Source organism: Euprymna scolopes, chromosome 21 (genome assembly GCF_053919585.1).
Source record: "Euprymna scolopes isolate OS-2025 chromosome 21, ASM5391958v1, whole genome shotgun sequence".
In the NCBI taxonomy this organism is placed as follows: domain Eukaryota; kingdom Metazoa; phylum Mollusca; class Cephalopoda; order Sepiida; family Sepiolidae; genus Euprymna; species Euprymna scolopes.
In genome coordinates this window covers 4382114-4400264 of record NC_136502.1, presented here as the reverse complement: position 1 = coordinate 4400264, position 18151 = coordinate 4382114, and the positions used below count along the sequence as shown (strand labels likewise).

The 18151-nt window shown below is 35.4% G+C and overlaps 1 protein-coding gene across 4 annotated transcripts in view; it reads left to right on the top strand.

Annotated features, from left to right (window-relative positions):
* The window catches only part of LOC145241974 (protocadherin gamma-A11-like), a 412318-nt gene extending 395801 nt beyond the window's left edge, over positions 1-16517 (top strand). For 2 of the 4 annotated variants that reach the window (XM_080104846.1, XM_080104845.1), the window contains exons 4-5: positions 9301-9418; positions 15793-16517. In XM_080104846.1, the coding sequence (XP_079960972.1) occupies positions 9301-9418; positions 15793-16373 (699 nt within the window). In that variant the 3' untranslated portion in view covers positions 16374-16517. Of the gene's footprint in view, positions 1-9300; positions 9437-15792 lie in introns of all 4 variants that reach the window. The other 2 variants (XM_080104844.1, XM_080104843.1) reach the window with 1 other exon arrangement.
* The last annotated feature ends 1634 nt before the right edge of the window (positions 16518-18151 follow it).

Sequence of the window (18151 nt, the reverse complement as noted above, 5' to 3'; positions counted from 1 at the left end):
GTAAACATACAGCAGTACGAATCAGTTTTTAAATTTAGAAAATATATGTGGCAATTAAGCTACACAGAATTTTCCGCGTTTCATCTTCGTCAGGCAAACCTAACTCTACTAACGTATCGAGCACTGTCGAAGTAAACACTGAAAATACATGTATAAAAATGTATGTAGATACATAAAATAATAATAATAATAATAATAATATATATATATATATAATATTATATTATGAACAAATGATTAATAAACATGTTAAAAAACATCTTGAAAAAGAGTTAAAAACATATTTAATTTTAAAAAGGAAGCACAAGGTAAGTGGATAGTCCTTAATCCGCGGAGTTTCGAAGAAATACTCTCCTTCTCATCATAGGGCAGGAATTAGCAAAATGCGGGATCGGATTTTGCATGTAAAAGTATTTAATGAAACCACAAGTAAGTCACAGATCTTACTTGGTTAAAAAAAGGGTGAGGTAAGGGGAATAGGAGGTAAAAGAAAAAAAATGATAAAAAGATTTCACATGAATGGATAGTCCGGATAATATTATATTATATACAGGGTACGTAAGGTAACAGAGGACACCTTAACCACTTTTTTAGAAAAACAGAAAATGAAACTTGAATCATTGAAATTCAAAAATGTTTGTAAGAAAACAAATAATTCTGTATATATCCTGCTTCGGTTTCTATCACCGACTCAATTTTAGTTTGAAAGCAACAGCAAGCAGATGGGTTTTATGTCATCCATTGCTTGGGCTAAGACTTTCACCAGAGAGCATTTGATTTTATGATGATGCTTATTAACTTCCTTTTCAACGATGTGATACTCTAAAGGATTCAGGTCATAGGTTTGGTGTGATCATGATTATTATTATGCAATCGTTGGTTCTGAGAGCTTTATAGTATGGTGCCAAATAAGAAGACATGGGCCATTCCATTAGCTACATTGTCTATTAAAGGTGTGAAGTGTCTTGACATAGGCATCTGTATTGACTTAAAGCAAAAAAAAAAAAAAACTGAGGAGGCATGATATGACCTTCGCAGCTAACAATACCGAAAACCATCGCTGGCGACTTTCAGAAATTGTGCAAGTTCTGAATTGCTGTTTCACTTTTATAGACACTATTACACTAGTGTCTTTTCATTTAATTAGTTATTTTAGTATCTGACATGTGATCCCCTGGAACCTACCCCCTAAAAATCATTAATTAGCATGTTTTTAATTTAAATTACAAAAATATAAGGCACAATGAGAAATACAATATATATATATACATACACACACGGCATAATCACGTTGACACACCGGTTCCCGCTGGATCATCGAAGTTAAGCAACGTTGAACCTGGCCAGTACTAAATGGGTGACCATTTGGGACTTTCAGGTGCTGTATGTGCTCTCCGCTTATCTCGACATTGTTTCCATTCGTCCTGGTCTTCTCCTTGCCACTGGACTCAAACATTGCCGAGGAAAGGTGTGGTTGAGGAATGCGCAACCCTTGCCTCACAATTACACCCGCTACTGCTCCTAAGGGGTATCCTTTGTCTTTCAAGATTGAACGGAAGCATGAATATATATATATATATATATATATATATATATATATATATATATATATATATATATATATATATAGGGTGGCCCATAAGTCCCTTTACAGTTTGAAAATGAAAAACTTTTCATAAATTACTTTTTTTCATTAATTATTTCTTATTACACAGTTCATAGTGTGGAAATTTGTTCTGACTTAATTACGTAAGATAATTCTCTTAATGAGCCTTCTTTCTCAGCTTCGTAAAGTCGGGCTCTTTCTAAGATATTCTCCATAACACTCCCTAACATCGGAGGTTGCAAGGAAAGCATTTCCTGTCGTATGTTTGCCTTAAGTTCTTGGATGGTTCGAGGCTTATTTGCATACACTTTGTCTTTAATATTTCCCCAAAGCTAAAAGTCTGGTGGTGTCAGATTAGGTGAATGTGGAGGTCATTCAAAATCGGAATTTCGAGAGATTTTGAGAGATCTTGAAACACCACAGTTAACAACTGCATTGTGGCTCTAGCTGTATGTTGCTCGGTCTTGTTGGCACGAATACTCTGGCATATTTGCTTACTTCGTTCGAAGAAAGCTTATTAGCATATCTCTATATCCCTCAGCAGTTCCAGCCACGGCATTTTCATTTGCATCTTCAAATAAGAAGAGCCCAATAACTCTTTCTGAAGTTACTCCACACCATACTGTAATTTTAACAATATCAGTGATATTGTAAAGAAACACAGACGGAATTTTATGAACGACATTATCATTATTATTTATATTTTTTTTAATCTTTAATTTTTTTTTCGAATTAGTCCACAGGGCAAATTATTTCTCGTAATATATAATATTCAATAGAGAATTATAATAATACATACGCCATTTGCATAAATTAAAATATGTGTAACCGCATTGTACAACCGGGCAACGCCGGGCTTCCAGCTAGTACACACACTCTCAGACACACACACACACACGCACACACACACACACATGCACACACACATACATACACACACACATATATAATGCGTAAATGTGTGTTACTGTTAAAAGTTGAAGGTCAATTGAATCGGAGTTTGTTTATTGAAGATTGTTTTGGAGGTTTTATATTTTTTTTATATTTTGAAAAACAAAATGCAATTTATTTCTATGATTCATTTCCCTTTTGTTTTTTGTTTTCTCTAATTTCTTGTATGCTTTTAACGTTCGTCTTCTTTCTCGTGTTTTTCTTTGTATGTTTTCGCGTTCTCCCTTTCTCTCTCTCTCTCTCTCTCTCTCTCTCTCTCTCTCTCTCTTTCTGTATATTTTTTGTTCTCTTTTGCTGTGTTTCTCTGACTCGTTCTTACTTCATATTTGTCTCACTCTATCGTTTTTTATATTTGTCCCCACTCTCTCTTTCAATGCCATGCTTATTCTATTTTTACTGCTGCATCGCTCTCTCTCTCTCTCTCTCTCTCTCTCTCCCTCTCGCTTTTTGATGTTTCTGTCGATTTTTATATCTATGGCTCGTTCTTTCTTTCTTTCTTTCTTTTTGTTCTAACTTCTCTTTTATAATTTCATCCGTACTTCTCTCTTGTTTTTTTTCTATATTTCTCTGTATCTCAGTTTTTGACAATGAAATCATCAAGACCCAAAGGCTACTCGAAGATAAGTGTTAATGAATGTTAGGTGGTAATGTCGTAATTGTTAACGTTGTAATCTTTAATGGCGTAGAATTTGGATCATTTCAGGCGATGGCTTAATAAAAACTTGACTCGTTCATTCTTTCTTTTTTCTAACTTCCTTTTCATAATTCCATTCGCATTTCTCAGTTTCTCTTTCTTCCTATTTGTGCACCCCACCCACTCCATCTCTTTTCCCCTTTCGTTCTCTTCAATCAACCTTCTTTATTTCTATTTTTTTACTCTCTTGTTTAAACCATAAGTAGATATACGAATATCTTCGATAAAACCCAAGTCAATGACTGTTGATATCGTCGATTTCATTTCCCATTGTTTTATCAAAAACAAGCCCCGCCTTGACGCCATTGTTATTAGGCATCATTATTTCTTTTATCTTCCTTATTGTCTGTGTTTGTGGATATAACAATTGTTGAGCTAATTAACCCGCTTTATCTTTGTTGCGTCCGTTTTTATTTTGTTGTCAGGCAATGCCTCCAGAAATCTGCGTTCGCCTTTTCGTCTCGCTAAAAACCACAATTACAGCGCGTGGCTAAAATTAGTTCGATTTCTCATTGTACCTCCTCATCAGATATGGTTTAACATCTGCTCTGCACGCTGACGTATGTTTGACGGCTTTTAGAAATTAACTTTCAAAGTAACCTATCTCTGGCAGTGTCTTTATTAATCCCACAGTCTCATGAATCAACTGGGATGTTTTGCATGAGGACGTAATCTCGAATCCTTCGTTCCCCAGTTGATGCGGACCTAGAACTGGGACAACAAAAGGACAACTCGGAACACGGTATAAGTTTTATATTGAAAAACAAAAAACAAAACATAAGCAAAAAAAAAGAAAAGAAAAAAAAACAGAGAAGACTGGTGACGTAAGCGAGGCTTACTTGTTAGTAGAGAATCCTATTCTCCCAAGAGTACTTGGCTCCCGATTAATATAGTATTTGGAAGAGTCTATTAATAGGTAGGTAACGATCCCATAACACTAACTTATTTCTGGCAAGGTCTTTATTAATCACTCATTCTCATAAATACATCTTTATCACCCCATGTTTATCTTGATCTTCCCATGCCAATTGACTCTGCTATTTTTACGGTTCTGCATCTAATAATCCAAGAACTCTTATACATTCTTTTAATGTGACGAAAATAACGAAGTCTCCTGTTCTCTGCACCTCCCTATACTGTCCAGATTTAATATCCCCTGTGGTAATCAGATATAAGCCTGTTTATAAGACTCACATCAATCGTATCATTCGTATATCATTTCTATCTGTACAATACAAATTTTTAACCCTCGCTGGCCAGGTCTCACTTCCATACATATACACAGTTCGCACACCTTTCTGATACACCCTTCCCTTAGTCTACAGTTACAAGACAAACACAGTGGTATAGTTAACAAAAAGTGTATTATCAAAAATATATTACAGAAGTACACGTCATGGTTCTGGAGACGTAACTGCCACGGATCGCTGCCCGATAACGTGTTAAATGTAACTATATTAATAGTCTATGGGTAAATCCATTATTTCAGAAATAGGTATATCAGCTTTAACGGCTCCGTTCATTCTTCTCAGAATATGGATACCCACTAAAGGACGCCTAAGAATGAAATTATTATAGCAAGAGTTGCACAATCTCAAACCTCACCTCTTCTGAGTCGGCACTGTTTTACTTCCAGTTACAATTATACATAAGTTCATAACGATTAGAAACAATGATGAGATAAGCGAAGAGCACATACAGCACTTAGTTTCCAAGTGATTACCCATCAGGTACTGGCAAGGTCAATACGACATAATCATGTTGACATACAAGTTCTCGCATATCACCGACGTTAAGCAATGATATATCAACTTACCGCATCACGTTAGCAATGGATTTGCTTCATCAATTTTAGCTCTAATCTGCACATCAGCATCAGCTGCTTCTTCTTTAATAGCATCACCAAAGTAATAAGACTTTTGGACAACTCTAATAGTCTCACCATAAAAATAGAAAAAAATGCCTGAACGGTTAAAGTATAAAGTGCAAACAGGGTTATCACATTTCTAAAACGTAGATTTCGGAGTCGATTTGGAACACGATCTTTGCTACGAAGCGTGTTCTGAGCATCGCCTCCCAAAATTTGACAACAGTACTCCATCTTGGAGCGTATCTGACTTTGGTGCAGCATTTTTTCCTAAGACACTGTTTTTCATAAGCGTCTATATATCATGGGTGTATACATTTACGTGCATAATGTATTTGAAAACATTTATAAATGTCTCCGTTATTTTCTAGTTTATTATCATCATCATCATGACGGGCTCCTTGCCCGGACAATGTGACTCTTCCTCTCCAGAGTTTCCTGTCTTCCATCAGTTGCCTCAGATCTTCAGGTTCACAGTTGGCGTCGTATGCTATTTGTTGGATGTACGTGGATCTAGGTCGTCCTCTGCTTACGCGTCCGTGTCGTGGAGTCCATAGCAATACATCACTCACCAATTCATGCTTGCTCCTCAGACAATGACCGGCAAATCGTAGGCGTCTTTCTCTGATGGTATTAGATATGGCAGGTAGATTGCCATAAAGTTGCTGCTTCGTGGGATGATTTTGCCACGATATATTTAATATTATTCTTAGCATACGGGTGTATGTGCCGTCTAGTTTTCTTTCCAATCTTTTGGTGAGTGTCCTGGTTGTAGTACCGTAAACAAGGACAGACTCTACCACTGCCCTGAAGAACTGCCTTTTCAGTTTGTCAGCCAGTCCCAAAGTCCATACTGAATGTAGCCCACCCAATGCAGTCCATGCCTTTGATATGCGAATTCCGATATCTCTCTCTGTGGAAACTATGTTGCTGCCCAGATACTTAAACTCAGCGACTTCTTTCAGTGTTGATCCAACCAAAGCCCTGATCTCCTTTCACATTGAAAGTCATAAACTTTGTCGTGACATGAATGCACATATAGGACGGAAAGACAACAAACATAAGTTCTCTTTTCAATGATGGAACAAACCAAAATGGAAAGTATCTATTAACTTTTCTCCTTGAAAACAACCTACAATGCATGAATACCCGTTTTCAGAAAATACCCGGTAAGCTCTGGACCCATCAATCCCCAAATGGAGACAAGACACAGCTGGACTATCTTTTTATGAATAAGAACTGGATCAATAGCTGTCATAACTGTGAAGATTATAGCAGTTTCTATGGTGTGTCTATTGATCATAGGATTGTAACCTCTAAGTTAAAGTTAAACCCACGAGCGAACAAAACTAAAAAAAATCATCTAGACAGCCCTACAACTGGTCAACGTTGTCACATGACAATCAGATCAAACAGAGATTCATCTTCGAACTGCAAAACAGATTTGATGCTTTACAAGCACAAGAGCAGGAACCAAATGCTAATACCACCTATGAAAACTTCATTAGATCGCATGCAAAGAAGTGTATACCTCTGAAGCCCAAGGTAAAGCGAAAAGTACTGTGGGAAAATGACAAAATAATATTAAAACGAGAAAAGTTAAAAAACATAATCAAAAAGCAACATAAATACCCCACTCGACAGAATACAAAATTAAGGAAGCAGTCCCTTCAAAAGCTTAGTATGATGTACCTATCAGAACAAGAGAAGTATGTTCAAGAACAAATAGATCGAATCCAGAATGCAGCAGATAACAAACAATCGCATCTGGCTTGGCAAGTAGTAAATGAGATATCTGGGCGCAAACGACCTGCCAAAGCGAAGTTTAAGGCAAACACTCCGGAAAATGCATGTTCGAAATGGAAAGCACATTTTGAAAAGCTACTCGGAAGCAAACCAGAAGTAACAGATCAACCAATTCATCCGATTGTTGTACAGGAACTCGATATTGAGAAGGGTGATTTTACAATGGAGGAACTTCTAAATGTACTAAAGAAGACCAAAAATCGTAAAGTTGCAGGTTTAGATAACAGACCTCCTGAAGTATGGAAGACAGGTGGTTTCAATGACATACTTCTTAATTCATGCAATTCTGTATATAATCAAAAAATTATTAATATATGGAGGGAAGGGTGCATACTTTCCTTCCCCAGAAGGGTGACCTAAGCATACCAAGCAACTACAGAGGAGTAACACTCACTCTAATTGCAGCAAAAATCTACAATGCCATGTTTCTCAACCGTATCCAACCAAAGATCGAAGAAGTTCTCAGGAAGAACCAAAATGAATTTAGAAAGAATCGCTCTACTACTAGTCAAATACTTACTGCTAGGAGACTGATTGAAGGAGTCAAAGCAAAAAACATTGAGGCAGTCACGATCTTTGTAGATTTCTCCAAAGCATTCGACTTTGTACATAGAGGAAAAATGGCCAGCATATTAAAAGCATATGCCATTCCAAATGAAGTCATTAATGCTATCATGATGCTATATGAGCACACTCGAGCAATGGTCAGGTCCCCAGAAGGGGACACCGAATTTTTCGACATCCGCACTGGGGTTCTACAAGGAGATACTCTTGCGCCTTTTCTTTTCATTATCTGTCTTGACTTTGTACTTCGCAAATGCTAGGCTTCACCCTAAATGAATCCAGAAATAGACGTCATCAATCAGCACACATAACTGATGCATATTACGCAGACGATATTGCTTTGTTCGCGAACAACACTGCTGATACGCAAACACTGTTACGTAAGCTAGAAAAGTCTGCAAATGACATTGGTCTCCACATAAATGCGGATCTTCTAGTTAGTATGATGTATATATATATATATATATATATATATATATATATATATATATATATATATATATATGTGTGTGTGTGTGTGTGTATGTATATATATATATATATATATGTGTGTGTGTGTGTGTGTGTGTGTGTGTGTGTGTGTGTGTGTGTGTGTGTGTGTATAGATACATAGTAAGTTATACAATATATATGGAAATTAAGCTACACAAAATATTCCGCGTTTCATCCACGTTAGGATTTATCAGGCTTATTACGCATACGCCTGATGGATCCTAGCGTAGATTAAAAGCGGAATATTCGGTGTAGTTTAATTGTCATATATATCTTATAACTTACTACCTAGCTCTACGTACGTATTGAGCACTGTTGAAGTAAATACTTAAAGTTTACGCAGAAATTATGCTTTCGTATATTAATTTATGTGATTAAATGAAGTAACCATATATATATATATATATATATATATATATATATATATATATATATATATATATATATATATATATATATATATCTTCAGTTAATATCGTTGTAATGTTCTTTTTCATTAAGTGGTCGGCTGCGGGAGAATGGTTGTACATATAAAGACGGTTCATTTATAACATGGCAATATATAACGTACGCTGGAGACATACCTCTTTCTTCTCGGTTGATTTCTAATTGAAGGTTTCTCCGGAAGAAAACACCAAATCGAAGTCATATTTGATATAACTTTATTCACGGGTCGTTATTTCCCATCACAGCAAAAAGTAATTTCTACATTATGCTGAAGTTGCGTTTCTCCCAGCTTCCAAAACGTGGAGACGATATCTTTCATGCTAACTTGTCCGTCTTTCTTATCTGACTCCAAAGTCTAAACTAAAACTGTACGTATTTCTTCGAACTATCTCATTACGTCATTAGTACATGTAGCATTAAGATCACGTGATGCCATCACTAAAATCATCTCTATTGTTTATGTTCTGACATTCTTGTTAGTTTTAACATTCCTTCGTTAAAATTCCTGATACATATTTCTAACATAAATATTTTATTTGTAAAAATACCTAATCCGCCGCGATACATATTCTTTAAACATTCTGTTTTCCTAACACCATAACGATCATAATGATACTAATCAGGTTACTTGGTATTTCCCGACTGTACTCTATATAATACATGGTATCAATCGTGTCATTTGTTTTTTTACAGACCTGTAACAATATGTATCCGTTTGTTAAATTTTAATTGTTTTAGAATACTTTGGAATCAATTTTTTTTTTTTTTTGCAGTTAATAAAACGTTCCATACGCGCCACATGTCTGTTAATGCATATTGGGAATGGAGCTATTTCGGCCATTTTTAATATATCTCTTTTCTTTTCATTTTCAGGAAATAACTGGAAAGCGGAAGACGGAACAAGGGTTTAGGGCCCCCGACAGTCCTGGAAAAGTTGTCACCTCTTACCACAACGACGGTGGGCATGGACGAAGTAAAGGAAACACTAGATGTAAGGGAGAACTTCCAGGTAGGTGACTGGGACAGTCACTGTATCTAAAATTCTCATTTTATCATTTTTATCTTTTTATTTACATTATATATATATATATATATATATATATATATATATATATATATATATATATATATATATATATACGATTGCAGAAAAAGGACCGAGCTATCGCTGAAATTTCCGAGCAGTTTGCGTAAAATGTCGAAAGGTACCGAAACGCTGAGCCAATGAAATCGTAGCCACCAACGTCATTTCAGAAGATATTTATTATCTATCATATAGTTTTTGTTTTTTACACAGGCATCACCACATTATCAAGGCCAAGAGGCTATTCGAGGATAAGGGTTAAATAGTGTACAATAGAAATTGAACAATATCGTAATCAATTCGGTAAATTTGTTAACTTATATGGAACGGCTCATCAAGAACTTGTTTACGTTAGACTTGAAGACAACCATATTGTAGTCAGCCGGAAAGCAGGAAAACGGAAGACAATTCCACAGGCGTGCAGTTCTAAGAAAGAAGCTTTGTTCATGGAATCTACGTTTAGGTTTAGGCAGAGATAAAGAGTGGGGGGAATTATTGATAGTGTTTTTAGCTAGACGAGTGTTTCTCGTGAAAGTTTGGCGAGGGGGGGCATAGACTGAAGCTCAGTCGAACACTTTCCATGAAAATAACGATACATCAGACACAAACTCGCAACATCTCTTCTGTGAGATAGAGGTTGCAGGGAAGAGAAAAAGGACATCTACGAGGCTACGAAGTCTACTTTGAACTCTATCAAGGCAGGACAACTCTTTTCTAGCAGCTCCTGCCCAGATGTAGCAACAGTATTCCATCCTTGGACGTACCTGGCTCTTATATAGATAGAGAATTGCATCAGCAGTGAGATATCTACTGGATCGATAGAAAGATACCACCATTTTTCCAGCGGCCTTGGCAACAGATTCGATGTACGTGTTCCATTATGAAAACTACATATTTATTTTGATTTAAACAAAAAAAAGTCATAGAAAAACAAAAAAATAAAAATAAAAAATTGTGTTTACTGTCAGTTTGCTATTAAAAAAATATTTATTCGTGAAACTTACCTTACAATGACTGTTTTTATGATTTAAATTTTACGTTTCGTAAATTTTCGTAAAAATTTATCAAATAATTAGTCATAGTATTTTCTTCGTACCAACAAAACGAATATTGTTTTCAGTTTTCAATTAATTTTTACAGAAATAATATGGTTTTCATTGACGAAATTGGCCAGTGTTTGCATGAAGAAAAAAAAAAGCAAAACAAAAAATAAAAAACAAAAACAAAACAAATTATGAAACTGTTATTTGGCACTTTACAACGTTTTACGTAAAATGTCCGCAAAATTCAGACGATAGCACTGTCCTCATTCTGCATAAGTACTGATTAAAGTATATGGGGAAAAAAGCCTTAGAGGGAAAACATTAATTGACTAAACGTTATTATATATATATATATATATATATATATATATATATATATATATATATATATATATATATGTATATATATATATACAAGGGTATGTGTCTGTCTATCTGTCTGTCAGCATAATTTCAAACTCTATCTCTACCGAAACTAAAAGTCGCAGAGCAGCGCTAGTGGTCTCAAATGGTTGTTGTTTTTTTTTAAAGACAGTTCTTTTATGGGTCATTTAGCTAACATAGTTTTTAAGGGGGTCAACAATGGGTCAAAATTGAAAAAAAATCATTCAAGTTTATTTTTAATGATTAATGATTACTTTTTAATCAGATAATATGCGTGTCACTATAGTACAGTGGTAACGTCACAAGCTTTGAATGTTACAGTTTTGCTTTCGGTTTCGATTCTAGCTGATGGCACCCAAAATACTTTTTGAAATCACAACTCTTAAATAAATAATATATATGAAATTGGGACAGATTCAAATATCATATTTAAGCGTATTTTACGTCCAGACAAATATATATATATATATATATATATATATATATATATATATATATATATATATATATAAATAATTGGAAGATAAGCTACAAATACCTTTAATATGTTTCCATTACGGCGTTTTGAATTTCAAAATGGCGCAATGGAAACATATTAAAGGTATTTGCAGCTTCTCTTCCAATTTTCAGATTATAATCATGTCAAATCACACTTTATTTCCTTTTGACGGATTGATTGTTGCTATTTCTTCTAATAAGTCAAGGGCATAATAGATTCACTGATTGATATAATAATTAAGTGATTGATTTTTCGCTACATAATGATACTGTCAAGAATTGTAAATTTCAACTGAATTAAAGGAATAAATTATAAGATGGTCAACATCATGAATTTTAGAATATAGTCTTTTGTCATTTATTTCATTTATTTTCTCTCTCTCTCTCTCTGTCTCTCTCTGTCTCTCTCTCTCTCTCTCTCTCTCTCTGTATATATATATATATATATATATATATATATATATATTTGTTTATTGTTATATAAACATGCTCACATCCCGCTGCTACAAATAGCCACTTGTTTCAATCAAACAACAGATATCATCAGGCAGCGACTTGACTATTCAAAAGTTCAATGAATAACCTTAGTCCATTACTTTTGAATATAAAAAAACCCGAGTATATATATATATATATATATATATATATATATATATATATATATATATATATATATATATATATATATATACATACACTATAAGACCCCTTTCCCAAATAGAACAATATTGTGACACATTTTTCTCATCATAAATGAACGAAGATATACTAAACATCTTGCTTAGAATACTTGTTCTGATTTTGAGTAACATCTATTAAATGATTATGATTCTAGAAACATTTTACGGAGTCTAGAGAAGTTGAAATTCAGATATCAACATGTTTCCTTCTAAGAATGTTTTCCCCACATATCTTAAATAAAACAAAACGCATGCTAAACTATACTTTAGTGATGTGATTCCGTTTGAAAAAAAATGTTTTGATTGTTCTGATTAGAAGTAATCCTATTTTCCTGAATTTGTTAGTTTTGGACTTGAGTGTTGTTTTCGAGATGTTTTCGAGATATTTCGGTCGATACAACCTACATTCTTCTTCGGGTGTATCAAACTCGATAATCTTTATGCCGAACTCGGGAATTAGAAATCTGCACAGATTCTCGAGTTCGACGGAAAGATTCCAAAGTTTGACAAGAAGGTTGGAGGTCATATTGATCAGAACGTTGTGAAAATAACACGCAAGATGAGAACAGTAGTGTGAAGAACAAAAAAAAAAAAAAAGAAACAAAAATACTTAATTATCTGAACCATTTACAAATGTCTCGCATATTTATTCGCACTTTTTCAATTTATGTTCATTCAAACACATTTAGTGTCTTGCTCAGTATTTAGCGAAAGAGTGACTCTTGTTTTCAGTGTTTTCATCATTTAACTTGCATATATGTTAAATGGCAAGATGCTATTTCTTCATGGAAAGCGTATTATTATTATTATTATCATTATCATTATTATTATTTCTTACGCAAGAAAAATGTCTAAACGGATATGACACAGTTAGAGAATGTTTTAACGGATATGTCACAGTTATATATATATATATATATATATATATATTTATTTATTTTACTATTTTTAAAACAGTAATCTACGTACACGCGTGTTTCAAGGTTTTTACCTCTCATCAGCGTAGTTTAACTGCCTCCAGGGATCGAACCCCAGACCATGTTTACCACAGTCTGGTGCCTTAACCGTTAGGCCATAATCCCTAGATTGATTATACTGTTTATTTTTATCGCTTATAAATTTAGATTTTGTATATATATAATTTCCTATAATAATTATTAAATACCTACAGACACTAGTGTTTCATCTTTTCGGGAATCATCAGTGCAGTGATTAACACCAGTTGAGAGATTCGAACCCCGGCAACCGAAGTCATGCCTGGCTTCATTAGCAAGGATCTGAACCATTCGGCTACCGTACAACCGCGAGAGACACAGTTGAAATTAAACATTTATTCTTATTAAATGCTTTTAACGTCAATCAGAGTGATCTAATCATTATATGACGATCTGCATGTATGAGTTGACCGACTTTAAAGTGCTCAACTTAAATCAAAGTAAAAAGTTTGATCCATGTATAAGGAACCTACGAGGGGCGTGCAATAAGTAATGCCCCTGACCCACTTCCAGTTGTCAGATCTAGCTGAAATTTTGTATGTGCAATGATTTATATGTCTACGGGTTATGTGGCAAATTACAGCTCTGAACTAATTGTGGTTTCTGTTTTACAGGCGTTTGAACTGAGTCAGGTGTGAAATGGAGCCTGTTGAATGTCGAGCAGGGATCCGGCTTTTGTATTTGAAAGGACGCACACCACAGGAGACTTTTGATGAGATGAAAGAAACTTATGGTGATAATGCTCCATCATATATGACCTTGTAAAACGCTGGCATAGTGAATTTAAACATGGGCAAAAGTCTGTGGAAACAGCTCCCAGACCTGGTCGCCCCCACCCCTTCTGCCATTGATGAGGCATCTGTCCGTTAAGTTGAGGCTGCCATTTTGGAAGATCGGCGCATTACTATTCGCCAAATAGCCCAAGATGTCAAGATTAGTGCAGGGTCTATGGAAACTATCATTCATGACCATTTGCATATGCATAAAGTGTCTGCCAGATGGATTCCCAGAAGTTTTTCAAAAGACTGATTACACAGGATGAAACCTGGGTCCATCACTATTATCCAGAGACCAAAGCCCAGTCAATGCAGTGGAAACACTTGGACTCACCACCTCCAAAGAAGGCAAGGGTGCAGCCCTCCACTGGCAAGGTCATGCTCACAGTCTTCTGAGCCTAAGACGGAGTAGTAATAACAGATTTCCTGGCAAAGGGTACCACAATTACAGGAGCCTATTATGCTTCACTTTTGAGGAATTAAGGGAAGCTATCAAAATCAAGAAGCGGGGCAAGATCAGCAAAGGTACCCTCCTGCAGGACAACGCTCCGGTCCACAACTCGCATGTCGCCAGATCAGAAGCATGGGCGTGTGGTTATGAAATCCTTCCCCATCCTCCATACTCTCCTGACCCTGCATCCTCTGACTTCCACCTATTCCCCGTCATGAAGTTGTTTTTGAAAGGAAAGCGTTTCACAGATGATGCAACTTTGATTTCTGAAGTCACGTCGTGGTTGGAGGACCAACCTAGGGTGTTCTACAAAAACGGTCTCCAGAGCTGCACCAAACGATGGGAGAAATGCATGTCTGGGTGGTTCTTATGCCAAGTTTCGTTGCTCTACTACTATGGGAAGTGGGTCAGGATCATTACTTATTGCACGCCCCTCGTCCATCTAAAATGTCAAGTGTTTAGACACAAACTTGGCGGAGGAGTTTGGTGGAGTTTTCAATGGTCAAATAGTTGAACTTCGACTCTTTGACAGCCAAACCTGTCCGAAAACTGATTAAAAAGATTTTTCCAAAATCTCAATACCCCTTAGGGCAAATTTCCAGTCTGTAGACTGAAAATTGACAGAGTAGTTTGGTAGGGAAATGTAAACACACGCACAGACACAGAGACAATTTCACTTTTATAGATATATAGATATACATATGCAGATAATGTTATGAACAGTACATTGGCCCCGAACAAAGCCGGACTGAACTACTAGTAATAGATAAAAAAAAGCAATATATTCTTCTAAATTAATTAAATCGTATTAATAGCCGATGTAGTTCTTATTGCTTATTATAGACTATTCCAACCTGTCATTCTTTCCTTTATTAACTTCAAGGGAGGGAGGGAGAGAGAGATAGAGAGAGACAGAGAGAGAGAGGGGGAGACGATGGGGAGGAGTAAAAGTGATAGACAGAAAATAATAAATTGTTCTCTTGAGTTAATTGTACAGTAAGGTTAATTAGAGCCATTAGCATAATGACAATAGGGTTCGCTAAGGGTTCAATCCTCAATAGAGTCATACGAAAAAATCATAGTACAAAGACTTAACAAATTGTATTTGATATCACCTTGACTCAGTATTATAAGGACAAGATCAAAGGTAAATGGTATAATCCTCAAAATGTAATTCTATTTTATTTCTTTCGGAAAATACTTTGATTAGATCGGAAATATTTTTATATGTACTACATTTTAAAAGGGACATAACTCTATACAGATTAAAGTGTCTTTGTTTTGAACAAAAACAATTATTTTGTGGGATAAATGGTATATGTACTAAAAATACAAATAAAAGATCTACTCGGTATTTCAGAAGACAAATAAGAATATGATATTGTAACTGACACGTAACCTTCATTATAAATAAGACTTCTTGAATGTTTTCTTTGTTTTTTTTGTTGTTGCAGATCTATACACTTCCCGATATTATAATCAGCAATGCACCTCACTGACCGACCAGCCAACTCAAAAGAAACTAGTTCTACAAACATTTTCTTGCCCCAGGGAATCTTCGGGCACAACCTCCAAGTGCGTCTACAAATCCGATATTGGCCATATCACCGGACCCGATCACTCTCAGATGCAAACCAGTGCAAAAGCCCCAACACCAGCGGACTACAACCCGGCCCTCCTCTACTCCCAGCCCCGAAAGCTAAAAGATCGCAAAACCACCGCCCCCAATCCTGATCCAGAGCCTCAACAAAGTCTGCCTTCAGTACCGCAGGTGCCCCAATCCGACCGGCCCAGACAGGCGGTCCCATCGTCGGAAAAACCGTCAGTGGAAAGTGCTGGGCATGGCCATGGTCACAGCCATGGTCACGGTCATGGTCACGGTCATGGTCACGGTCACAGTCACGGTCATATGCAGGGTCACATGCAGGGCCACATGCAAGGTCACATGCAGGGCCACATTCAGGGGCAGGGACCCAAATCACAGAAACCCTCACATGGGCCAGACTTATACAAAAATATGGATCACAAAGTGTAAACAAAAAAGACATTATAAAAGACATTATAAAAAAATACAAAAAGTATGATAATAATATTAATAATAATGATAATAATGTTGAAATGTGAATATAAAATAAAATTGGAATTTAAAAACAATGATAATAATAATTAATTAATTTTTTTGAAAAAAAGAAATATAAAAATATAGTGAAGAAAGTACAATTGAATGAGAAAAGAAAAAAGATTAAATAATTCTTTTTCTTATTAAATGAATTGTAACAAAAAAAGAAAGAAGTAAAGAAAGAAAGCAGCCCCGAGTTCACACCCCACCTCTCCGCTCTAATGAAAAAAAAATTGTTTCAAAATAGAATATTTCAAAGAAAGATGAAAGAAAAGGAAAAACAAAAAAACATTGTTTTTAATGGCATTTTTAGTGGATAAGGGACGTTTTTCACTATAAGGCAGCATTGTTAGACTAACACAATAAATGGAATGAAAAAAAATTAAAAACAAGAAAAATCACGACCTTTTCTTTAAAAAAAAAAACGAAAAAAAGGATAAAAAGTTTTTAAAATTGGGAGGGGGAATCAGCATCTCTATAACTCAAATGAATGTAACACTTTTTTGTTTTATTTATTTTTGTGATGAAAAAAAAATAAAAAGAAAAAAGAAAACACACACGTTCACACACACGAACACAAGAATTGGTACCGTGACCAGGATCATTAGCGGCGGTGACTTCCTATATAAAAAGAGCAGGTGGGGATGAGAGAGACTTGCGGCCGGCAAGGAATTTTGGTCGATTTGTTTGTTTGTTTGTTTGTTTGTCTGTATGCAAGTGTGACCCCCGGACGGACCAAAATAAACCAGTTTGGAAAAAAAGAAGAAAAAGTAAAGATAAAGAAAAAAAAACAGAAACATTTTTGGCAGTGTCGTGGCAGTGGATGGGAAGGGGGGACTTGAACTGTTATCTTTTTTGTTTGTTGTTTTGATTGTATTTTATGTGTTTTGTTTGTTTTCTTTTTTAAGGGGTCGTCGCGGGCTGCCAAGAATCTACAGATAATCAGTTATTGTTTTTTCTGTTTTTTTTGCCTGTTTTCCTTTTTTCTTTCTTTTCTCTTTCTTTTTTTGAACTGTTAGACGAATAAACACCATTAAAAAGAAAGGGTGACGGAGTGAGTGAACTAGAAAGAAAGTGAATGAATAAAAGGAAAAAGAAAGAGAGAGCAAAGAAGGTGATTAGTAATAAGGAAGGGAAGAAAAACGATTGGAAGGTTTTGTGTTTGAAAGAAAGAAAGAAAGAAAGATGTATTGAATGAATGAAAGAAAGAAAGACAAAAGAAAAGAAAGACTAAAGGAAATAAACAAATCTGTAAAAAAGAAAGAAACGAAACAAATATGTTACTTCGTTTGTTTTTATTTATTTTTATTGGCTGAAAAAAAGAAAGAAAAAGAAGTAAAGAAATAGACAGCGAGGAGGAGAAAAATAGCGCCTTCTTTGTGGCTTAAAAATGGGGGAGGGTCAGGTTTTGTTCCAGTTAACACACGTACCGCCGGATAGAAAGAGTGTGTGTGTGTGAGAGAGAGAGAGAGAGAGAGTGAGAGAGAGAGAGAAAGAGAGGGGGAGGTTGTACGTTCTTTTCTTTTATAAAGAAATACAGAATGAATGAAATAATCAAATAATGCACCGAGGAAGAATGAAAAAAAAAAAAAATAAATAAATAGAGAGAGAGAGAGAGGGAGGAGGAGAAAGGGAGAAGGAGAGTGACAGAAAGACTGAGAGAAAGAGAGAGAGAGATGAATGGAAAAAAAAAT